We start from the raw sequence: 25,610 nt of genomic DNA, 5'->3' as shown, positions 1-25,610 counted from the left end.
GATATAAACTATAACCTCCAAAGTCCTTTAATTACCAGACACATTCTGGTATGTACAAGTGCCCCCAGGTTGTCTGCCTGCTTCTCCTGTGAGTACAACAGCCTCTCAGTCGAGAACAGAGTGATTCAAGGGGCTGTAAGAGGGAATAATGGGATGAAATCAAGAATAGCAATATTTGGTGTACACAGAAAGAAATATTTCCAAAAGTGAGAAACAGTAGGCTCTGAACAAAGTGATAGAAAGCCCTATTGCTTGAATAATTTCAAACTAGACTGGACAAACATTCTGAAAATAATATTGTAGTGAGCGATCTTGATATGAATAGACCTCTTCCATCTCGTTTCCGTTATTCTGTTCTCCTCAGCAATGCTAATGGGAGTATGTATATGTATTCAGTGGCAAAAAAAACCCAACCTACATTAATGCAGAGTTAAGGTTGCTTGGTGGTATGTCATCTTGCAGAATGCTAACTTGAGCAAAACTCAAAACTTCTGAAAACCAGGAAATGCAGAGTTAAGGTTGCCTATGCAACCTTAACTCTGCCGTCTTTCAGCAATGCACCAGTGTGCCCTGTTAACACACATATCTTTACTTTATCAACCCCAGAAATGTACCGTCTCTTCACCTCCTTTTATATATCCATTCAGTGTCTCTCACGGGATTCCATCTAGCACTATTAGAGAATAAAATTAAAAAAAAAAAAAAAAGAATATCCATGCCACTTACCCTCTGTTCCCCTGGACATGGCAGTAGCCAATGGGAATTGTTTACATACACTCCAGCTGCAGTCAATGTGTTAAGTTTCATGGGCAATCTTAACTTTGCATTTTCTGGTTTTCAGACATTTGAGTTTTTCTCAAGTCAGCATTCTGAAGTTCCTCTAAAGAAAAAATGCCCAAACTGAAGCCCACAGGCCAAATGTGACCAATAAAGTTCTGCAACAAGGTCTGTGCCTGTGCCCACGTTTAGAATTGGTGTGCAGCAGGCAGACAGTACATGTTCCATCAAAAAAGGCTCCTTATTTAACTCAGAAGGGACTGTTAGGATCAAAATGGAGCATTATCTGCTAGGACCTGTAGTGTCTGCAATCCTTGAATTTCTAGTACATCACTACTCAGGATCTTAGCTGTGAAAAATTTAGAAGCCTCTTCTGTAAGTTCCTGTCTTGGACAAAGACTTTTCTTATGCCCCTGAATTGAGCCTGAGCCATATCCTAGAGGCCGGCTCTTAGTTCTAATAGCCATAGCTGGTAAGTTCAGTTCCTTGCATTTTATTCCTGCTCTGTCTCTGTGCAGACCAGCACTCTTACTGGTGCAGGAATCGCATGGAATGCTGGAAAAGTCGCAACTATTGGTTCAACCAGTGGAAGAGATGCAGTAAATATGCCTCCTTCCTCATCCAGTTAAATAGAGGCTTTTACAGGAAATGTCCTTATCCAAAATGCTACTGATAACTGTCTATCTGGCATGTCCCTTTGGAACACAACTCACCAGCTTTTTTAACAGGTTAGGTATGGAACATGATGGCCAGGGGAACCGGTGTGCAGATGAGACCAGCATGGGGAGCATTATGGCACCACTAGTGCAAGCTGCATTCCACCGTTACCATTGGTCCCGATGCAGCAAGCAGGAGTTGAACCGATACATACAGTAGGTCAATTTCAACAACTATGATTTAGACTAGCTAGTCTATGTTTTTATTGTACAAATGAATGATTGCATGCATTTGTATGAACTAGTGTAGACATGGAAGAATGAGAGTGGAAGCATTCTTATTGCAAAGATACATTTGAATAAGGAAAGCAAAACCAAAAAGAATCTTGTGCAGCAGACACAATATAAACTTTCTCTTAGGGCCTTAACTCTAGTCTCTGAACCCCAACCTTGAAAGATAGTGCTTACTTTAGCTTCCCTGTTAATTCTCCCCTTCTTTTAGTGATATAATGAATTGCATTTATTGCATTTATTGATCTGTTAATTTTGTGCTATGGACTGATGATCATTGCTGAATAGGCTCAGAACATACCATACTCAACACATGAAAAAACGTACTGGAGGGAGAGCCCCTGGGTCTCTCCAAAGATCATGTTCATATCTTCATTAAAAAATGTTTATGTGAAAGTGACTTTTGCTGAACTGACACTTCTGATCACCTGGGATAGGTCTAGCCATTCAGAAACACAGTAGAAAAATATGTGACCTCCTCCCGTGACTTGCCTTAACAAATCAGGTTCTTACTCAACGGACTGTGCAAATAGTAGCCTGAAAAAAGATGCAGATATCGCTGAAGCTGAGGTTCACAAAAAGTTATATACACACACACAGAGTCTCTCTCACACACACACTCTCACACAAAATTCAAGTGAATCATTGCTATTTTGAGGACACATCAAAGTTGATGTTAAGTAATTTTGCAGCTTGAATTGAGCAGTTCACATGTTTCTACCTGCAATGCCCCTGCCTAGCCTTTAGACTGGCCAGTGTTTTGCATCTTGCAGAAAGTGTAACGCCCCAGTAAGTTGGGCATTTGTTTGAAGCAAAATTTAAAAAGAATTACAGGAGGAACAGCTTTATAACCAGCTGAATCTAGCCAGGATTTGGTTTCATTTCAACCTTTTTATTTTGGGAAGGAGAAGTAGCAATAAATCCTGGACTGGAATCTTCTGACCACCTTGCATGTGTTGTGACTATAGCACCTATTGCTAACGTAGAGTTTTTCCTTGATGGTGACAGTTAGGCACCTGGTAGTGAACTTGCCAGTTCTTCACCCCAAGGGAGGAGTTGTCAGCGAGTGATGATGGACACCGCCAGAGCTGTTGTAGCAGAGACAAATTTTTTCTCAGAGGGTGCTGCTCCCAGCCTGTGAAGTGGCTATGGTGGAGGCCATGCATCATCTTCTCCTAGCTGATGGAAAAATGCACATGGTGGTGGTGGCTATTGTAAGGGTTGTGGGGGAGGGTCAAGAAAGTAAAGATGTCTTAATACAGGAGGTCAGGGGAATAGATAGGTAAAATCACAAAACAATAAAGAAGAAAGGTGTGGGGAAAGAGTAGATTTTGTAACATTCAATGCAACTTTGTCTTTGCCTGATGTCATTGCAGTTCCTATGACTGCCTGCTAGACGATCCCTTTGAGCATGAATGGCCCAAGTTACCAGAGCTCCCGGGAATCAATTACTCTATGGATGAACAGTGCCGCTTTGACTTTGGTGTGGGTTACAAAACATGCACAGCTGTGAGTATTGCTCCTATTAATAGGGTCTGGATTTTTTCCCGTTCTCTGGCTGTAGAATGAAAGGAAGTCCCACTCAGTGACAGAGTGCACTAAGGAGGCAGTGGCGGGGGGGTTGTTGCGTAGCGGTTCTGTGGGCCAAGTGTGAAGTAGCCCTGGGTTTGCTGGCATCTTGCGATGTCTCTGCGATGTCAATGTCACGTCATTGTCTGGCGTGGTTTATTAGGCTTATTTAGCCTCCAAGAGGATTAGGGTGGAGGGACTGGCTCCAGTCTTTTCTGTTCCCTCCCATTCACCAGATTGGATCAGAAGTGAGAGCACCCTGGAGGATGATTGCATCTTCTGTTGGCCCGATGGAAGAGCTGCAACAAATTTCTGGACGGGGGGTTAGAAAAGCAACTTCAAAATGAAGGAGCTAGGATTGTCCACATTCAGACTGTAGAAGAGGGAAGGGGTCCAAGTGGGTTGAAAACAGTTGTTTGAAACAAGAGGCACTCTCAGCTTCACTTCAAAACTAATTTCATGATGTTGCTTCTGCCTCCCTGGGGTCTGAATCTCTGCAATGGGAAAGGTTCAGAGTTCTTGACTCTACCTGCTCTCTCTCTCACATGCTCATAATTTCAGGGTTGGGAGTGGATGAGGTGGTTAGACTATCTACCCATTACAATAACAGAAGGGCTCTTGTTTGCTTCACAGTTCAGAACCTTTGACCCTTGCAAGCAGCTGTGGTGCAGCCATCCAGATAACCCTTACTTCTGCAAAACGAAGAAAGGGCCCCCCTTGGATGGGACCGAATGTTCATCAGGCAAGGTACCTGCGGTAGTGGGCAGGATACAAACTGGATTCACTATTACTGGGAAATAGACATGACCCTCATCATAATGGTACATTCAAAAATGTACATGCACATACATGCTGAGGCATGCGAACGCACTGATACATGCACTGATATTTATTTATGCGTGCACAGACTGACTCATGCAGATCCAGGCACGTGCACACACTGAATGTACACTGTACTCCGTAAGAAAAGTGTTTGTAAGTCATATTTAAATTACAGGCCTGGGAAAAAGAGGAACTATAGTCTCATGCATCTTGAAAAGCACATCTCTTTTTACATCTGCTCTGTACCATATGTTTTATTCAGAAAGATTGGAAGGGCCCATTCCTTTAGAGACAACAGTGCGCCTTTGAGAGAAATGTCCATGCTAAGCATTACTTTATAATAACTCACTCATAATCATTTCCACTTATGTGGCTTTCAACATTTTCCTCACTTAAAGGAGTACAGTTATTGTTGTTTTTTTCCCTAATTATCCAGTACATCTATGTTCAGACAAGGGATTTTCTTCCTTACAGACCATTTGCTCCTGCTACTCTGTTCTAAAGTGAAGCCACACTGCTTGCTAACTTTGTGATGTTACAGTTAATGCCATGGTAACAGACTGTGATGTCATAAATTCAGGATTATGACTTGATCACAGGATCTGTCTACTTCAGGGTTTCCTATAATGTTCGTTACCACAGTATGCAAGTGCCAATGAGTCAGAAAAGCAACTGGAGCGTTTTATTCAGCCATGAAGTCCCAGAGGCAATGACAGCAGAAAACTTTGCATTTTGAAGAAGCTGCCCCCAAAATAGACTTATTTGAAGGGGAAATCTGGATATAAAATGCTTAGATGTTGTGGTATGAAACTTCCTATTCCATATCATGCCAACATTTGAGAATGAAATCTTGTCATAGTGGATGGACATGTTTAAAATAATGAACAATTTCTAATAACTTTAAAATAAGTCACAGTGATCTCACACAAGATGTTGCCTTATTGAACAGCTTGTCCTTAAATGAGCCCTGTCAAGAACTTCTAAAATTAGGTTGTAAATGTGTGTGTGTGCACATTACATATAATGGTGGTGAAAGGTGCCGAGATTGAAACATCTGGAGACTGAAATCTGTGGTTTATCCACACAGCAGGCATAGCATGGGCAGCAGTGGCATCATCCTGCCAGTGTTTCTCAACCCTGATCACGAGCTGTCGCTTCTAGAGGTGAAAGATAGTTCAGTCTGCAGCCCTGTTCATTTCCCTTCCTCTCTCCTGTGGCTGCCAAAAAGGGGCTAGTTAATGCCAGTTGTGGTGGTGGTTTGGGGCTATGAATTCTTGTCTTGATCTGGACTGAGAAGACCAACCCATTTCAAAAAAGGACCTTGTAGAGACAGCTCCATATCTCTGCCTGGGTTGGATTTGAATTGGCTGACTAGATGTGAAAGCCTATGCAGCGTATCAAATTATTTGTTGTTATTACAGTAGCATCTACTGATCAGGGACACATTGTGCGAGGTGCTATACAGACACAGACTAAGAGACAGTCCCTGAGGAACTTAACAGTCTAAATAGAGAGGAAAGACAAAGGATTGCAGAGGAAACTGAGATGAAGTGACTCACCTAAGGTCATACAACTGTTTAGTGGCAGAGCTAGGAATACAGCCAAACCTGCTAAAATGCTTATTTGTTTTATTATCCATATTTTATTGCCTCCTAATATTCCTTTTCCTAATGGTTGGGACCTTTTCAGTTTGGCAAATATTTTTGGACATGATTTGTCAAGAAGCAAGCTAACTTTTTTAGAAGTTACCAAATGCTTTCGAGATAAGGCAAGTCATAGAATCATAGAAGATTAGGATTGGAAGAGACCTCAGGAGGTCATCTAGTCCAACCCCCTGCTCAAAGCAGGACCAATCTCAATTACATCATTCCAGCCAGTCATTTTTTATTCAAAATAACATTTTCCCCTTAAAGGATCAGATCCTGAAATTTATACTCAGTTTTTACTGTAGCAAAATTCCCACTGATTTCAACAAGAGTTTTGCCTGCAGAAGGGCCAAGGAAATGCTTTGGCTGAATATTCTTATTTGATATCCTATAGAACTCAAATGTAAAAATCCAGAAAATGTAGAAAGCTGCTGAATATTGAATGCAAACAGACTTATCCTGCCTCATATGCAGACTGCAGCGCTAATGACAGGGGTTATTGACATCATCAATGCAGTGCATGCTGGAGTGTCTGAACAGACAGAAAGTTAACGGGTTGAGGGAAAGACAAGCCACGAACCCAAAAAAACAATTTACATAAAAAAGGATCTTAAAGGGCATCTCTTGCAGATGAATCATCTAATGATGTGTGTTTGTGCATTCAACAGCTTCTAGCAAGGTTTGTGCATTCACAGGTAACAAACTTGAACTTGTCCTCATGCACTTTCTGCCTCTGTCTCTACAGCAATGGGGCAAACATACGATATTGTCAAGAATAAACAGTGACCATTGTGTTTTTCAGTTTCTCAGATATGAAGAGATGATTTAAAACAAAAACAAAACAAAAAAACCCCAAATAAACCAGGTGCAAGACCCTCAGCTAGTATAAAGCATTATATTGACTTCAGTTGAATTATGCTGTTTTACTCCAGCTGAGGATCTGGCCCTATATATTTACTAACTAGGGGATATTCTTCATCAGTTTGTAACAGTTCTAAGGAAAGTCAAATTTTGAGCCTCAACTGCTTGACAATGTTCCTCTGAAGTAGTATAGACTATTAGTCCTGGCCGCAGAGTAATTCTATGCTCTTGTGGCAAAGCCACTGGATTTGGATTGCTTCACTGTCTGTTTAAATGCGAGGCTGAGGGACACGTGCCATTCACGCTGTGGGATCCATGGGATACACCCTGCGGTCCGCAATAATTAGATGCAGTGTATCAAGCCCAAAACCAAAGTCAACCAAAACTATGGCTCAGGTCCTGGAGTGTCGTGCTGCTACTTCACTATTGTAATCTGGGCACGTAGCTAGCAGAACCAGCCACAGGGTGCCAGCATAATGGGTGTGGCTGAGAGAAAGGAGGCATGGCTAGGACATCTCTATATTCCTCCAGTGCCTCTGGTGCTGTATGTGCCCCTTAGAACCGTTGGCAACTGTTGACTTAGAGCAGCCTTCACACCCCTTTCTGAACTGAGCTGTGTGCTCTCTGGCTGTAGCTGAGGTTCTGGAGCCAGGCAATTTTCATGGAGACAAATCTCTAGTTTATGGGAGATTTTGTTATAACTTTTGTTACTGAATTTTGTGTTTGTGAAAGTGAGAAGTTTGTTGCACATGGTGAGAACCAAGCATAATAGAGGCAAATGCTGTGCAAGCTCTGCCAATGCACCTCAGTTCTGATCTGTGATGTCCTTTGATATATTGGTGCTGGGACCCAGAGAACTGTACCTGTGCAGTGAACCCTGCCAACCATTCCTAGCCTTCTGAGCAGAAGTTTTACCTAATGTGAGTGAACAAATGGGAACTAGGATGAAACCACCAAACCCAGCTCACTTTCACTGGTGACCTATGTCAGGATTTGAATTTGGCTCTCCGGAGGGGATAGGCTAGTTCATTAGTCCACTCCTCCACTCAGGCCCCCGAGATCTTTCTTTATTACGTTAAGGTTTCATGACTTCATAGTCGCCACTGTCTGTCATGTCCATCTGACCGATAGGAGAGGGAGACCCAGATTCCAAACCATGTTGTTAAGCCGGGTGCCCCTGTGGCTATAGAATCTCTCTCCTCACTACCACTAGACAGTTATGAAGAGGCAGGTGTTCCAGTAACCCGTTTCTTCTCCTGCTCCAGTGGTGTTTCAAGGGTCACTGCATCTGGAAGACTTCAGAGCAGCCTTACAGCCAGGATGGCAGCTGGAGTTCCTGGTCCAGATTTGGCTCCTGCTCCAGGACATGTGGGGGTGGGGTGCGCTCCCGCAGCAGGAACTGCAGCAACCCACCGTAAGTTTGGCTTTCTGCTAATTCTCTTAGACCTGGCCGCATTGGAAGTGGCAGAGAACCAGGGCGGCCTCCTCCTCCTTCCTCCAGTAGGTCAGTCATAAGGAAGGCGAAGTTCTGGACAATTGAATAAACTGGAGAGAGGAAGGGCCATGCCTAGGTACCACAGCATGGAGTGTCAGAGCATTAAAGGGAACTCTCCTTCACAGAGCCTAGCAAACTTTAGGGATATACTTGTCCATCCTTTCTTCGTTTGGGTTGCTATAAATCATGGGCATCTCTTATGGTCAGATATGTAAGATGGGATTGTCAAAGAGCCTGAGGGAATTAGGCTCTTAACTCCCATAGGATTTGTTTATCCTACTCCCTTAGGCTCCTTTGAAAATCCCAGCTGTAATCCCTAAATTTAAACGCTGAGCTACAATTTGTTTAACTCCTTCTCTCCACATGCACCTAATAGGATTGAAGCTTGACGTAATCAAACTGAGCTGGTCACCTTCCTTTAGCCCAGAGGAGCAGTAACAATAAGGAAGCACTGTTAAGGCAGATGGGCTCCGAACGGATCAAACCCAGCTTCTCGGCTCAGTGACCTGGTGATAGCAGTTCGCAGTTATGGAAATACACGTGTACTTTGTACCACTTCATTGCTCTTACATGCTGGCAGGGGACAAGAATCCTAACCTGTGAGCCAAGTGTGCTCACATGGACTGTCAAAGTAGCACGAAGTTGGTAGTGATAGGTATGAATTGTGGGCTCACCAGATTTCACTGTTACTTTGGTGCTTTTAATGACTAACCTAATATAAATAAGTCTTTCTATGTACACATTTGTCCTTTAACATGATGGTCGTCTGGACTGGATTGTGGGGAAAGTCAGTCAAGTGAAGAGAAAAAAAGATTTCACGGAGACCTGTGGACGGTGTTTCTAGAGTTAAAGTTTTCATGAGACCTTATGCTATTGTATTAGAACCTCCATGCTTCAGAGAGGCAGTCATGAAAGCCTCCCTCACGCACAATCCCAAGTAGAGCTGTGCTGCGTCAGGTCTCAGTACCCCTTTCTGAAATAGTTTCAAAATTCTTTATCCCCCTATTTATTTTCTAGTCCAGCCTATGGTGGGCGCCATTGCCCAGGTGCCATTTATGAGTACCAGGTCTGCAATACTGAAGAGTGTCGTGGACCCTATGAAGATTTCCGTGCCCAGCAGTGTTCTAAGCGTAACTCTTATTATACCCACCAGAACTCCAAACACACGTGGCTTCCTTATGAGCACCATGATGGTGAGTGGAGACAGCCCATTCGTCCAGGCAGTGCTAGTGTAGCCATCGACCGGACTTCTGTTTGCTTTGTGGGCTGCATACATTCCCTGGGGACCATTCAGAAGAGGTTGGATAGGCTACAGTATGGCAATGGGGATAGCTCTTTCTTTGGACAGTTCTGGGATTGGTCCTGAGTTACCACAACTTATGACCTGTATATATTTTTTTCCTTGCTATTGGAATGACACTGCTGCCACTGTTTGCCTACTGTAGTGGCTCCTACAGGTGTATGTGATTATGCCTTTCACACTGGTAGGACACTATCAAAGACCCCCCCCCACTGAGCTGTCATTGAAAGAGAAAAAATTGAATTGGGTTTTATGTGATATCTTTCATGCTTGTATTATCTCAGTGCTCTTTAAAGACCAGGGGTGAAAAGCTCCATATTCCATCACCAGCCCTTTAGGTTCCCAAAACTCACTTTCCCTTACCTACAGAAGCTGAGGGTTTCCGTTGTGAGCACTAAGGACATCACAAGTACCTGAAATACAGCAGGAAAATGCTCTTTGCATTATCTGTGATATTGTCAGTAATTGCAGGGGAAATAAAACCCCTGCACCTAGATCCAGGCAAGCGAGAGGAGCAAAACTGATTTTCCTGTGCCACGGATATTCGTTAGTGCGGTCCATAGGTAGTTGGTCTGACCTACATCAGGGCTGGGGACAGTGAAGAAAAGCCAACAGAATCGGGGAGCCATAATCAGTGCTCTGATATCTCCCCCACTGTCTTTCACCAATAGGATCTGTGATACAGGAGAGAATCTGCTGCTTGTTTTAAACATAAATTTATTGTCTGCACCTTTTTAGGTTGGATTTTTGTCACTGTTTTACAGTCTTTTCATAATGCTGTGTTGCTTTACAGTGCTGGACGATATATTGTATTTGTAGCTGTTGTGGGACAAATTCTGTCCTCAGATATGCACAACTCTCATTGAATTAAAGGAATCAAGTGATTTTGTAGTACCAGCTGACTCAACGTGTTTGCAGTTGTGAGGATGTCAAAGGGACTTGACGTGCATATCTGCAGGCAGAATTTGGTGTTTCACTACATAAACAATCATTTCAGATTTCAACAAAGTCTGAAAATTGTTTGCCCAATCATGTACTTCTTAGATCATTTCATTTGCTCTGCCAGAGTGAAATCTTAATATGTTGCGGTGAACATCCACCTCCCTAAGTTTGTTGTAAGAGAATATAGAGTACCGAATGGCAAATGTAGGAGGGACTTAGAGACAAGAAGGGAATGGCTCTTGAGAACATTCTAATTCAAGATAGCGAGTTCCTCTTATTAAGATAGTTTTGTATTTTGTATTGACTCCATTTTGTTTCCATGAACATGGGTTTTTCAATATGTATTTTGCTGCAGATGCTCAGAAGTGTGAACTGATTTGTCAGTCAGAGGAAACAGGAGATGTGGTGTTCATGAACCAGGTGGTTCATGATGGTACCAGATGCAGCTACAGAGACCACTACAGTGCCTGTGTTCGGGGGGAGTGTGTGGTACGTATGTAACTAATCATTGGGTCTGGCAGTTTTTGCCTGTCCTCTATTCAAATGAGAGGAAGAGAGAGGGAACAAGCATGAACATTTCTGGAGTCAGTGGAATCTTAAACATTTTACATTTTTCATAGGAATCTAAAATTCCTTTCTAAACTGGAGCACTGTGTGAAGAGTAAGTAAAGCTTTAGGTGCACTGTTATTTACCCAGGCTTCCCTGGCACTCACAATGGTAAAGAAGCTGTGTGTGTGTAGGAGGCAATTCATATGCATTCAACTAGCAATGTGGGGAAGCCCGTTAAATACTTTCCTCTAGGTTCTGTTTATTTACTTCACACTGTTTTTGTAAACAGAGAATCAAATGTGCCTGTAGAGGAGTGGCTGATTATAGTGGTGGATGGGCTAAGACTTCCATCCAAAGTTGGCACCCGAGTCTGCACAGTTCACCCCTATAGACTCTTTCTGAGGGAAGTAGGGGGACTTGGAGCTACCAGGTGGTGGTCAAGTGTAGCAGAGGATTGAAGCAGGACCACCCTGAAGGCTTACATCAGCCTAAAGCTCCCTAGCACCATAAAAGAAGTAGGGCACATGATATCAGATCCATCTTCCCGTTTGTCATGGGGAGCAACTGCTAGTGAGAATGATTCACCAGCTGGCAGAGTTTTTTGTGAGGGTTTGCGCTGGAAAGTAATTACCATCTTCCCCTGCCATACACATCTGCACTGCTGTCATACTGCTGTAAGATTGGAGGGTGGCTAAAGCCCAGGATGAGCTATGAGGTGTGATGCCCGCCTTGCATTTTGAGGCTCTACATATGTGACCTTTTTAAAATCTCTTTCTCTCCCTCTTTGGTGACAGCATGTTGGATGTGACAAGGAAATTGGTTCTTTGAAGCAGGATGACAAGTGTGGTGTTTGTGGGGGTGACAATTCGCACTGCCGGACGGTGAAAGGGACCTTCATCAAATCCCCGAAGCAGCCAGGTGAGAGTCTGGCCCAGGAGTAGGGGAAGAGTGTTCATATTTTGGAAGTGATTGCTTTAATATACCTTTGCACGTAACAAATATAATCCATCTGTGGGCTAAAACCTCCTCTTAGTTCTGCCTGTGTAAACCTATTCTAGAGTATCTCTGTTGAAGTCCACTGGAATTACTACAGATTTACACGGGTGTCGCTGAAATGAGAAGTTGGCCCTACAGACAGAAGTACAACTACATCTCGTAGTTTATCATCAGTAGTAGTAGTAGTATTTATTTGTATTATTGTAATGCGTAGGAGCCCTAGTCATCGACGAGGACCCCATTGTGAGAAGCACAGCACAAACAGAACAGAAAGACCATTACAGAGCGATACTGCTGCTGAAATGAAGGCCATGTCTTTCTAGCCAGAAGTGTATCTACAGGCTCGGAGTGCTTGCTTATGTTGCCTCTGGACAACTGCACATTAGTCAATGGGCTTTTACATCCAGGTTTTGCATTTTGAAATGAAAAATAAATACCGAGAAAGAAGACTAGACCTTTGCCTTACTCTGCAGACCTTTGGCAAACAAAATGAAAGCCCAGAAATTTGATGTCCAGGTGCTGGTTCTGTGCTCAGATACGATGGTCGTCAGGTAGCGTATCTTTGCTGACTTCATTGGTGCTCTGCCGGTTGACATTTCCTGAGGATGTGCCCTCTATAACTGCCAAAGTGATAGCTCCGAACTGTGCTTGGTCTTCTGTTGATTGAGCAAGGACCGAATCATTTATTCAGTTAATTACAACAGCTTATTTATGGTATCTATTTCTTTCTGCCTATCTATTATCTGTCAATTTATATGATTCAAGCTATTGCATCACCAGGCTAGACCGATGCAATGCACTGAAGGAGAAGACTACCCAGAAGTTACAGTTCTTACAGCACACGGTGGATTATCTGCTAAACCACACAAACTGGCACAACTGTATCATACCACTGCTTTCCCCCTTGTGCCAGGGGCCTGATCAAAAGCCAATTGAAATCAGTGGAAGACGTCTCATTGACGTCAGTGGGGCTTGGATCAGGTCCTGGTTGCCTATTGAGTTCAAGGTTGTGGTCCTCATCTACAAAGCCCTTGGTGCGCTGGGGCCAGGCTATCTCAGCTACTGCTTCCCTGTCTGTGCCCATGTGTGGCAGCTTCATTTAGCTGACAGAGTCCAGGGCGTACCTTGTGAAGGTTATGGAGCTTGCTTCTGTTGTAGATCAGCCTGAGCCCCCAACCTTACCAACTTCAGTGCATGTTTCAAGACATACATCCTCATGTAGGTGTTTTGCTAACAGATGGGTGGGATCACACTGATGCCACTTGGAGTCTGACCCTTCAAGACACTATGAAGGAAGTGAGAAAGGATAGAGAGCTTTGCTGGGGGCACCACTTTGCATAAGAGTAGTCAAGATACTACAGTATCTTTAGCAATCCATGTGAAAATGTCTGTCTATTTAGCTGATATCTCACAGGGGTTAGGAGTAGGACAAAGTAGTGGAAAGGCAAGAGCCTTTCTATAGAAACATGGTGTTGCAAGAAGGGAGAGATGTGATAGGAGCAAGGAAGAGTGCAGGGGGTAGCCACAGAATGCTGGGAACCTGACCAGGAGATGAGAAGGATAATGCAATACTTTTGCAGGGGTGGGGTCATCAGAAAGAGAAAGATAGGAAGCTGCAAGGCTCTCATTGAAGTAAGATTTAGGGAGAAGAAGGGGAGCTAGGAGACTGTTAGGCAAATCTTGGGGAGGTTTCAGGAGAGAAAACAGAGTTATGAGAGAACTGCAGAATGGGAGGGCAAACGACTCATGTTCATATACATTCTAGATAAGAATCCATATTTTTGGATGATTATCTGAATTGAATCACTGGATCTTTTGAATTTGACCCATAGTTAATAAAAACACACATTTCCTGTTAGCTCAGTAAACTGCCTCCTAGTGCTTTACTGTATTTATTATCTGCATAATTGGATTGGGGCTGATCTTGTGAACACAGTTATATAAAACCAGTCTTTTACCATTAGCAAAAACCTAAGGTAAATGCACCAACCAAAATGCTCTTCTCCATTTCCTTTCTCTCACTGAAGAATCCTGTGGTTTCAAAACCTAGTGGGAGTGTTCCACAGAATTTAAACTTGCCTGCTTTGCTATCAGTTTTGAGAATGCTTTACTTTTGTTTGATTTTCAGTGGGTGTTTTGAAAATGTTTGAGATTCCGGCTGGGGCCAGATACATTCAGATAGAAGAGATGGAGCCGGCCTCCCATAGCATTGGTGAGTACTGAACAACCAGAGAGCACAGACAGACTCAGAGGTGGGTGTTAGCCAGTTTGGCCTAGTGTTGTTTAATCAAAGAAACCTTAAGACTTGGGTTCTCTAAAATAGATGTGGTAGTCACACTTTCAAAATGTGTATGGAAGTGCAAAGGGGCAGTTGCACACACAAAATATTTAGGTGCATGGATAAAATGGGAAACTGAGTGCAAAAGGCTGATCACAGTAAAATGAGTAGCTCTCAGCCCACTTTCTTGCACAAACGTCAGAGAAGACTAACATTTGTTCTTATCACAGAACTACCAGACAATTTAGCCCAGTTCTGTCTGACTATCAGTTGCTGCTTAGGAGGAGCCTTGGAATGGAATAACAGAGGGTGGTGAAGAATTGAACTGTTTGGGCAGAATTGGGTGTGTGTCCTCAGGAGTGGAATAGCAAGGCGTGGTCCATGTCAGAATTGAGGTATGTTGGCAGGGCTGGCAGCAGAGGGCCAAAGAATTAGTACAACATTTGCCTTTGGTCATGGCTGGCGCTAGCCACTGGTTCCATTCCTTCACTTCCATGAGCACTAACAGTCAGCTGAAAAAAAAGAAAGTGTAGAGTCCTGGGGCCAAATCTTTGGGACGGGGCCTTCTGTGGATGGTACAGTTTCAGGGGGGAAGGTACAGGGCCTGGTACAGTTTCAGAGGGGAAGGATGTTAAGGGACAACCTTAATACCCATCCTACCCCACCCAGTCCTATGGCTGCTGGGTGCCAAGCCTGTCCTGCGGTGCATCTAAGAACATCCTTATGGCTGTTCTAAGCTGCACTGGCTGCTAATGGCTCCCAAGGGACCTTACAGCAACTGGGGATTGGCTAGATAGAGCAGCTCCCCAGCCACATCTTCCTATACCAGGAGCATAGGGGATAGTGTAGGAGCTGCTGTGCTGGCCCGAGGCCACTTGAGGATTTCTCCACACTAGGGGAAGCTCATGTATCTGGTTAAGCCAGGGAGGCACAGCGGGGCAACATCCTGGCCTTTAAGGTCTTCTATAGAGTGACCCTTCTGTTTCTCTTATTCCGCTCTGTTTAAAAGCACATTAGAGTGAGTGAGTATTTGTGTGTGTGCGTACGATTGAGAGAGAAGGTTACTTGAAAATGACCAAGGAGTTAAGCTGGAGTAGCTGTTCCCCAGCCTCTTGCATTTCAATTTGCAGCTTTCCTTTTCTGCTGTCTCCAAAATCCTTCTTAGTGAACCTTCCAGTGAAGCTGGCAAGTCGAGCTCTGCCTGTGTGATCCTGTAGTGAGAAATCACACAATATGCCTCTGTGTGAGGTATATTCTCAGAGGGCTGGGTCTTGAAGCCAAATCTCTTTCAGACATAGGAAGGGTGTGTATGTGTATGTGTGTTTTCTTTCTGCTCAGAAGACCATTAATTCAAAGGATGAGTTGGAATGTCAGGGGGATTGGTATGTCAGCAGCACGGTCAAACCAGACTGACTGTTTAGAGAAGATGAAGAGAGTTAATGTTAGGAAAGCAGGGGGACCCTGGAACAACTGGGAGGTGGGATGGAGGGAGTGTGATTCTCTTAAAGGGTGGGGAAATAAGAGATTCAGGCTGGAGAGGCATGGTGTGGAGCGTGGTCACTAGATTTTACACATTTAAAGGGTTATTCCCTGCCAAGGCCCCTTTCTTGATCACCAGCCCTACATGCACATGCCTGTTCATTCAATGGAATGTATCCAGGCTCTTCCATGAGCAGCTGCTCACAGCCTTGTTCTCTGCACCGCGGAGACAAGTGACACAAGGGCTGAAAAGGGACACTTTCATCTGCCTGTGTGTCGCCTTGAATTCTGGGCCTGAGGCCTCTGCCAGTGCCCCTCAGTTCCAACTGGCAGTACACTTTGCTATTCCAGTCCTAGGCCTTACACAGCTCTGCCAGTGCATCTCACTCTTGACCCACAGCACCTCTGCTATCTCCTTTTTGGGCCTCCTTGTACGTAGATTCCTAGGGGTGTTATCTTAAATGGTCGGTTTGTGATGTGGGCAAACCCATTTGACTTGCCATTTAAGCTACTATTTGAGCCCAGATGTTTTTCTGTAAAGATCTAGTGCATTAACCCATGGCACAGTCCAGACCTGCAGTCTCATCCTTTGAATAACATTGCATTAACCTTTCTGATGTTTAGGCCACAATCGAAAGACTAATAGGACTTGCTTTGCTTACAGTCAATAGTATACAATTGCTAATATATAGGACTAGAGTTGCAGGTGCTGAGCGCTCATTTTGGCACCTAAACAAGAGCCAGATTTTCCCGTTTGCTCAGCTCCCAGCTGCTCCCACTGTGATACTTATGGCCAGATTTTCAAAAGACCAACCAGCTGAGCCTGAATTCTTTTTATGAATATCTGATCTGTTATGAGGAATATTTTCACCATGAAGTTCTATCCATACAGTTCCCATCTTTAGGGATTTCTTGTGATCAGTTAAATTCCCATGCATTATGCTCACAATTCATTTTTGTGTCCCTAAAAGTCTTTGACAGGGGAAAATTACTTTGTGAACTTCTTTTCCCCAGCTGTTAAGAATCAAGCTACTGGAAACTTCATCCTTAATGCCAAAGCCAAGGAAGCCAAAAGCAAAACCTTCATTGAGATGGGCTTGGAGTGGGAATACACAATTGAGAATGGCAAGGAGAGCCTGAAAACCAGCGGCCCCCTGCATGAAGCAATCAGTGTGCTGGTGAGTCACACTGGCTTCTCCTCTGGAGAATCATTCAGTCATTCACTGAAGCAGAGCACACAGTGCAATCACTGTTACAAATGCTAGAAGAGACTGATATACAGTGTAGAATGGAGTGGCCGAATTTCATAGTGGAAGGACATAGGGCGTAAATCCTACAAAACTCTTAAAAGTTATTTTAAAAAGTGAAAGTAACTAGCCATAATCTAATATGATTAAGATACTTCAGGATGTGCAGAAATACACTATGAATGCACTTCTTAGAAGCCTGAATGTTTTTGACCTTGCATCTGACAATGTATAAAGGCATACAACCATAGCCTACCAATACACACCCTGTTCTGGCTTTTCCCAGCATTAACGGGATCTAGATTCCCCATGCCTCCCTGGAAGAAAAGCTCATCCTCCCTGCCCCCCAATGTCTTGGAATACATGTTCACTTATTGATATTGAGTGTTACAAACAAAGCTTCTATGCCTCTTCGTCTGTCTAAAGTTATAGTACAGGTTCCTATTTATGTAGATAAGGTAGAAAGTTCTGTGTATGAAGTCTAGAGTTTGAGCATATATTTTGATATGTCATGGGCATCTTCTGTACATGTGCAGTGGTCCAATACAGAGTATGTTCTGTGAGTATTTTAGAATCCTTCCACTCAGGCTTGACAAAGCCCTAGCTAGGATCATTTAGTTGGGGATTGATCCTGCTTTGAGCAGGGGGTTGGACTAGATGACCTCCTGAGGTCCCTTCCAACCTCGATATTCTATGATTCATTTTAGATTAATTGAAATATTTTGAATGGATCAAGAGTTCTTCTTGTTAACTAAAAGTTTTCTCTTTTCTACCTGTGGTACTTGTTTAATTTCTTCCTTGTTACTTTCTTCTTCTTTCTTTTCTTCTACTTTTCATGTTATGTGTCTATATGCTACATTGTCATTGTTTGCGTCCTCTTTAATTCCTCTCCTCCTTCCACTCTCACCCTTTCCCACAATTGCATTCTCTTTCTCTCTTCCTTGCTGCCTCTACACTGCCTTTGTTGTTTCTCTGATCACAGGTTATCCCAGAGGAAGATGAGTCCAAGAGCAGCCTGATGTATAAGTACATTATCCATGAAGACCTGCTGCCAGTGATTGGAAACAATAATGTCCTTCTTGAAGAGATGGATTCCTATGAGTGGGCCCTCAAGAGCTGGTCTCAGTGCTCAAAGGCTTGCGGAGGAGGTCTGTTTCTCTTTTATATGTCTGTTAAGTTGTAATACTCGGTCACATGTATGTTGCGGTCAGATTTCTTGGACCTGTAGGACAGTATGAGTCAAAGTACCTCTGGTTTTTAGATATCCATATACTTTAATTACCTAATTCTCTATTCTTTAGCAATTCCAAGCCTTAAATTCCAGCATGCTTGGGGAGCCAATCTAACTTCCTTTGGCAGTACTCTGATATACTGCTTTATTTCTGAGTCTGGTTTGATGCATCATCTGATGCTCCCATTTGCTTAAGATTTCTGTGGCTTCTTAGAACCGGGGATTTACAAGATGATAATTTGAGTGTCACAGGGAGGTTGGCCTCTTTAGGAAGTTTTGGGGTGGTCCAATGCACTTGTGACATGTCAGCTGCTTCCCAATTGGATTTTAAGAGATGGGACCTGGGCCATATAAGTGGGAGAGCCTGACAACAGACCGGGTCAGTCAGGGGATTGGAAGGTGATAGCTGTCAGAGATCAGGAATCTGGAGGAGGTCTCCAGGGAAAGCTGAAAAGAGGGAGGGCTAGTTTGCTGACTTTCCTGAGCCAGTGCTGGGAGTCTGAAAAGGGCTGAGGGCCAAGAAGCCAATGGAGGGGCTAGCTTGCTGACCTTCCTGGGCCAGAGAGTTTCCATCTTTGCCAGAAAAGGCTGGAAACGGCTGAAGGCTGAAAGCAGTAGAGAGAGATACCTGCTGGCTCTCTGAGCCGGAGAGCTGAGCTGGAGAGCCAGGAGAGGACTTAAGACTGGGGGAGGTGCGGTGAGAGACACTGGAGCCATACTAGAAAGGTGAGCATGGTGAGAGATGTTGGAGCTGTACTGGAGAGCCTGAGTATGGTGAGAGATGATGGGACCATACTTGGTGTGTTCATAGACTATTGGGACTTGGAGACTGACTGTACTATTTGGACTGTGCTGGGGAATTCTGGATTATGGTTGTGGGGCTGTTGTTATGGTTTATGTGCACAGAGCTTTATTTGGTAATAAACTAACCCTGCAAAGGCTAGGTATCCTTGGAAAGTCTTTGTGCACTATTTCTGGGATGATCCACTGAAGGGGAAACAGGCACGTGCATGGGATGTGCTGCAGCATGACGCTGGAGGGCACCAAAGGGGCTGCCCCATGACAGTTATAAAGACCTTTGCAATTATTGCAGAGCATTCTCTGATGCAGCTCCACTCCAAATGCATGTCATATTTTTCAATATTTTTTTTTAATTACACCTGCAGAAGTTTGAGTGGATATCTTTTGTGCACACAGAACAGGTAATTGTGCACACAGGTGCCATTTTTTATGTGTGAATGTTGGTTTTGCACAATCACAAGATGCACTAGCAATTTTTGTAATCTCACTTAAGGAGGATCTCTGAAAATGTAACCAGGTCTTTAAGTCAGGTTTCTGAAGCTTTGCTTAAAAGTACAGACCCAGGCTCTATACAAATGAAAATCATCTCACTGTTATTCTTACAGATTTGGGGAAGGGCCTAATCATAGCAAATTACAGAAATGGAAAGACCTGTAAGACCCAGTAACACTTCCACCTGTCATTGCTGGTTTGTTCCCTCCAGTACCTGGGTCATTCCCTACACTGAGAGACAGGAAGTGTGTGTGTCTGTGTGCAGGTTCTGGGGTGCTTGTTACCCAAATGAATGGATAAGACGCCACACTTACACAAGTTACCAAATCCTTATAGCTCCCGTTTCAAGGCAGGTGAAATCATAATAATTATGGATCAAATAAATGTAAACTCTATCCAGAGCATTGAAATAAATCAGTTTTTAAAAGTCAATGCAGATCTGATGGCTCCAGCTTGTCCGCATTTCCTTGTAACTGTGATTTTTAAAAAATAAATATTGGCATTTGGGAAGGTTTAGGGACTGGCAAAGATGGAACCGAAGTCCTTGTTTTAGCTACAAGCGGCTGCAATATGACCTTCTCTTATATGTACTCCACCAATGAACATAATCCTGAGATGGAGGGACCACCCTCTTGAAGAGTGAATGGAAGCTCATGCTTCAGGCTACCTTAGCCCAGACCTGGTCTTTTTGCAAGCAAATGTGACCAGTATGCCAAATTCTAACATTTTGGGTCTCTCTTGTGATGTGGATTCTTTTCTTTTCCATCAGGGGAAGTAAGCTCCAAACTAAGGCCCATCAAACTCTTTTCAATAGTCAAAAATTCACCAGAGCTCAGGGGCTCGTCCGCTATGTCCGCTTTGTGATCCCTGAGGGACCTTATGGCAGTGGCCTAAATTAGAGCTACTCTCTTGCACACTCACACTGTGTCTGAGCAGAATTGGATTGCAGTCAGGAATCTGGTCCTAGTTTTGCAGAGGTGAAATGGCATTTCCCATTGCTACATAGCAGCCAGCAACCATATGGGTCAGGCAGGAATATGGGAATGACTGGGGTATTCCAGACTGAGTAGCATTATCTCACCACCACCTCCTTGTTGACTGCAAATATATTTGGTGCCTTTGTGTGTTTGTGTGTGTACAGCCTAGAGGAAGTATTATCTGGCTGCATTATGGCCCCTTGTATGACATGCTGAACTCCAAAGTTGGAGTGCAAAGTCATAGCAGAAAAGCAAGACGAGCTAATTAGGGGGATCCAACTAATGGTTATCAAGATGGAGTTCCAAACCAAGTTGTGTGTATACCTGTGATTCCCTTACTCCCTGTGTATTTTTCTTTCTGTGGTTCCTTCAGGCATCCAGTACACCAAGTATGGCTGTCGGAGGAAAAGCGATAACCGGATGGTGCATCGGAACTTCTGTGATAATGGCAAGAAACCCAAGCCAATCCGGAGGCGATGTAACCCGCAGGAGTGCTCCCAGCCAGCGTGAGTTCTCCCCCCTATGATCATGACACTGTGCTGTGCCTGCATGAAGGTTCTCAGGGTTAAGGCAGGAGGCTCTGGTCATTTTCATTATTGGCGTTGATGTGAGAGCTAGCATGAGCAGCCTTTCTCCCTCCTCCTCCCAAGTCAAAGAGGTGGAGGGATCCAAATATTGCAAAGAGTAAGTTGTTTTCTTTTAAATCCCCCCCTGATCCCACCCCCATCCTGAAAAGTACAAAAGGATAAAATCTTGGTGACCCAGTACTGTCCAAATAAGGCAGGGACACGTGCGAGGGAACTGACAATGACTTTAAGTCATGGAAGGCATAACTGTTCCTAATGGGTTATGCAGGCTGTCATAGAGGGACCAAGACAAACTTGCCATTGTTTGGCCTACTGGAGTCCAACACATTAGATCAGCAGAAAACCCAACTGTAAGGCTCAGAGAGACAGGTTCTCAGCTTCTGTAAATCAAGTAGCTCTACTGAGTTCAGTGGAATGATCCTGGTTGACACCTGAGGAGGATTTGCTCCTTAATCTGAAGACTGTGCTACAGCTAGGAATATGAGCTTCCAGATCTCTTCTGAGGACTCTCAATCTGTGATCTCAAAGCTCCAGAAAGATAAGCCAATCAGAATCTGAAAAATCCAAATATTCTCCCCTTCAACCTGTTGACAGTGCTGTATTTTAATGATTCAGCTGGATGGCAGAGGAATGGGGAGCCTGCAGCAAGTCCTGTGGCAAGCTAGGAGTTCAGATAAGGGTGGTGCAGTGTGTCCAGCACCTCCTGAATGGCACGAACCGGACGGTACACACCAAATACTGCACAGGAGATCGACCGGACACACGCAGGGCCTGCAGCCGCTTGCCCTGTCCAGCCCAATGGAGGACAGGGGCCTGGTCCCAGGTGCGTGAGCCCAGGTTCTGCAATGCATACAATGTTGTATAGTAAAGCTTTTATTCCAAAGATCTGCAGATTACAATTCCAGTGTAATTGGTTGTTACCTGATTCAAAAACTCCAGAAAGCATGATCATCATACATCTCGAGAGCCTGCTGACTTGCAAAAGAACCTGCTTCACTACCATGGAAAACCCACCAATCTTTGGTGATTGGTGGCCAGTGGCCATGCTAAGTAGCTGGGGGTTAGCACTGAAACCTCCCTTATTCTGGTGGGAGCTGAGAGCGTTTTCACAGTCAGGAGGATATTTTTATACAGCACACACAGTGTAACATTATCTGGAGATATGTTTCACTCTTAAGTGCCTGATCCAAAGCCCAGTGAAGTCAACAGAATGGTTTCCATTGAATTCCTTGCTATGGGTTAATATAAATCACCTAGATAGCAAATGAATTCTATAGTGAACTAGATAATGACATAGACGGCAGGTGATATTATTGTTTGGGTTTGTAGGAAGACAAGAGAAAAGTAGCTTTCCATGTAGTCCCTTTTTAGAGGCAGACAGGGGTGTGTATATGTGGGCATGGTAATGCCTCTGTCCAGCCCAGAAGAAAGCTAAGTCATTGGTGGCAGAGTAGGGATGGGGGGCGGGGGGCGCTTATAATGGGTGACCAGTGTTATCAAAGCTAGGGGGAAATACTTGGTATTTGATTCACTTCAGTGCATTTGAGAAGCCAAACATTTCATCTCCAGAGGTACCTTCATGATATAGAGATGAAAGTCATTCTGGCTTGGAAGGTTAAGCAGTATCCAGCCAAGGGGACAAATTTCACCAGAGCCGGGAAGATCTCTATCCATTGGTCTGAATACTAATTTGTGTGTGTTTATATATAGTCTTGCACATGTGCGCACACACACACAGAGTTCTTTTTGAAGCTCCTGGTAGCATGAGGTGCATTTCGATGTCTCCATCCCTGCTTTTTTCCCCCGGCACTGATAGGTGTATTTTTTCCCCTCCTTGGTGATTTGACACAGTGCTCAGTCAGCTGTGGAGAAGGCATCCAGCAGCGCCAGGTGGTGTGCAAGGCCAGTGACAATAGCATTGGGCAATGTGAAGATGAGAAACCAGAGACTGTCCATGTCTGCAAAATGGCAGCATGCCCAGGTGAGAGGAGCTGAAATGTCACTGGAGCAGACTCTCCTAGAGTCAGTCATGGAATCAAACTGAGAAACGGTCAGTGATGTGGTACAGGTTGGACTCCTTTGCATGTAGATCTATTCTACTGATGTGTAAGGCTATGGAGGGTGATATAGCTTACATGCCGAGGAGCAGAAGAAGGTGTTACAAGATATAAGTTAAGGATTCAGGTTGTTCCTGAAAATCCACTTCCCTAGATACCGGTATTCACATATTCCCATTCGCTTCAATTTAAAACAGCCACTGTTACTGTCTTGGTAGAGTACCTGTGCTGTGCTGCTAACTGTACTAGTCAGTAAGCCCTCTTGTTCCATCAGCGTCAGGGGAATGCTGATGAAACACTGGCAACACAGCTGAAGTGACCTTGAGGACCAGCAGGGAAAAATGTTAACAGACCAGACTGACATTACCAAAATGTATAGCACTCCTGGTCTTTCCAGTCTTCGTCCTTTCTTTAGGACCAAAGACCGTGTAAAATTTTCTGAGGATGTTGTGATGTATGAATAATTGATGGTTAAGGTGAGACCATCAAATTTATTTTAATCCTTGGCCAAGATTTTTAACAGTGGTTTTGGATGCCTCAGTTTTGGGTGCCCAATCTAAGTTTCCTTACGAGGCCTAATTTTCAGAAAGCTGAGCACGGGCTCTCAGAAAATCAGGTCCCTTTTTAAGGTGGCTCAGGTTGCACACCCAAAAATTGAGGCACCCCAAAGCCGATGTTACTTTAAAAAATCTTGAGGTGGGTCTCTAGAAGACAAGGGCTAGTGCAAGTAACCCTCCCCACCACACCTAGTCTCAAATTTTTTTGGAAATGCCTTTGTTGGGCTAATGTTTATGACTAAACTTTTTGGCCGTGATCTACCTACAGGAAAGCTACCAAGTATTGCAGCAAACACAGACACCAGTGATCATGTGACTCCGAAAGTACAGTGGGTACCCCAGGATGGGCCCAAAAATCCTGTTAATAAGATATCTTCAAGTAAGTTTCCACTTTTCCTAAGTTTGTCTCTTGGAGCAGAAGTTTCTTTACCTGCATTACATAGGAAGGGATTCTGCTATTAAATGTTTACAAGCCGCCCTCTTTCTCTTCCGTGACTGAAGTGGAAATAACTTAATGGAGGACACCATTTTTTGAAGGCTAGTGGAGACCTTTCTCAAAGGGAGATCAAAAGGTTAATGCTCCATAATGGACACCAGAAGAGAATACAAGATTAGTTTGGTTGCAGTCTGAAGTTGTCAAATGCTACCGTGCTAAGATGGGTGTGCTGGAAAATGCCCCACCATCTCCCTATTTCATGCTTAGTGAGATTGAAGTTAGACCACGTAGCAGGGTCTCAGTTGGTCCGCCCAGCCGCTGGGGGGCGGTGGAGAGCTACTGACTCACCGAAAGGCCTTGGTCACACCTTTCTGTCGATGGGGAGTTAGCGGAGGGAGGTGTGCCGGCACGCGTCCGTGGCGCACCCCTCAGGCAGGGGAGCGCCGGCACGCGTCCATGGTCTTTATCGGGATTCTGCTACCTGCGGTGGGGTGGCCAGGGTAGGGGAACGCAGGCCCACCTGACTCCACTGCGTTCCAGCCCAGGGCCCTGAGAGTGGTGGGAGGAGAGGGTCCCACCACTGGGTCAGCGGGGATCCGTCCGCAACATGCTGACCAAATACTGACTCACCACACTGTCCAGTTCTGCCCCTGGGCTACTTCCTACCCGGTCTCTCGAGTGGGTCCCTCTGGTTCCTCCAACTCGTCGGGATATTCAGCCACCAGTAGCCCCGGTAGCTCCTGCTAACCCTCAGTGTCGGGCTCCCTCTGGCTCAGGTCGCTGCCCAGCTCCTCCAGTTCTTTGAGGCACTCTGCGGCTGGCAGTCCTGGTAGCCCGAGTCCTTCCTCAAGGTCAGGTTTCCCCTGGTCCAGGGCCTCCCCTGGCTCGGCAGCAGGGTCTGCAGGGAACAGCCAGCAGTCTGTGTCTGTCTCCCTCCCTGGTGCTGCCCTCACTGGGCTAAGGGCCCCACCTTTTGTACTTCCGGTTCCACCCCTCCCCTTCCGGGGGGGTGGAGTAAGCTTGGCCTGGCCCCGCCCACTCAGGCTGAGAGAGTGGCTCTTTACCCTCTGGTTTGGAAGGAGGCCACCCTGGCTCCCTACAGACCACTAACACTGTTCTTTGTCCTTCCCTAAAGTCAGCATTCAGCATTCACCTGAGCTGCTTGTTCAGAAACCTGACCTTTGCAGCATTCTGTTCAAGTGTTAGAGGTTCCCTTCCCCATTTCTTCTCTTGCCACCCTCCCTGCTCCCTTCTGTGGGTTTTACAGTTGGAGGATGACCCAAACTCTCTTCTGAGTCTTTCCCTTGACAATTAAACAAGTCACTGAGGGTTCACTTTTGTATCTAACCCTGAAATTAGGGTGCCATCTAGTGGCCCTTGATATACAGTTGTAAGGATTTTCCTAGTATCAGAGGGGTAGCCGTGTTAGTCTGTATCCACAAAAACGAGGAGTCTGGTGGCACCTTAAAGACTTAACAGATTTATTTGAGCATAAGGTTTCTGTCCCTTGCCTCACCAATACTACCATTATGGATAAGAAATGTCATTTGCTAACTTTTGGAG

At 44.6% G+C, this 25,610-nt stretch overlaps 1 protein-coding gene across 1 annotated transcript in view; it reads left to right on the top strand.

Moving 5' to 3' along the window:
• The window catches only part of ADAMTS14 (ADAM metallopeptidase with thrombospondin type 1 motif 14), a 104,467-nt gene that overhangs the window by 71,293 nt on the left and 7,564 nt on the right, over positions 1-25,610 (top strand). Inside the window, exons 8-21 of the mRNA XM_084633268.1 lie at positions 1,506-1,649; positions 3,101-3,233; positions 3,927-4,040; positions 7,888-8,036; positions 9,135-9,310; positions 10,715-10,848; positions 11,704-11,827; positions 14,034-14,117; positions 16,677-16,840; positions 17,892-18,057; positions 20,784-20,916; positions 21,613-21,820; positions 22,849-22,978; positions 23,880-23,990. Coding sequence (XP_084489394.1) covers positions 1,506-1,649; positions 3,101-3,233; positions 3,927-4,040; positions 7,888-8,036; positions 9,135-9,310; positions 10,715-10,848; positions 11,704-11,827; positions 14,034-14,117; positions 16,677-16,840; positions 17,892-18,057; positions 20,784-20,916; positions 21,613-21,820; positions 22,849-22,978; positions 23,880-23,990 — 1,970 coding nt within the window. The remainder of the gene's footprint in view (positions 1-1,505; positions 1,650-3,100; positions 3,234-3,926; positions 4,041-7,887; positions 8,037-9,134; positions 9,311-10,714; positions 10,849-11,703; positions 11,828-14,033; positions 14,118-16,676; positions 16,841-17,891; positions 18,058-20,783; positions 20,917-21,612; positions 21,821-22,848; positions 22,979-23,879; positions 23,991-25,610) is intronic.

The sequence above is a fragment of the Lepidochelys olivacea genome (assembly GCF_965140295.1).
Source record: "Lepidochelys olivacea isolate rLepOli2 genome assembly, chromosome: 7".
NCBI lineage: Eukaryota > Metazoa > Chordata > Testudines > Cheloniidae > Lepidochelys > Lepidochelys olivacea.
This window is presented reverse-complemented; position numbering and strand designations above follow the sequence as displayed.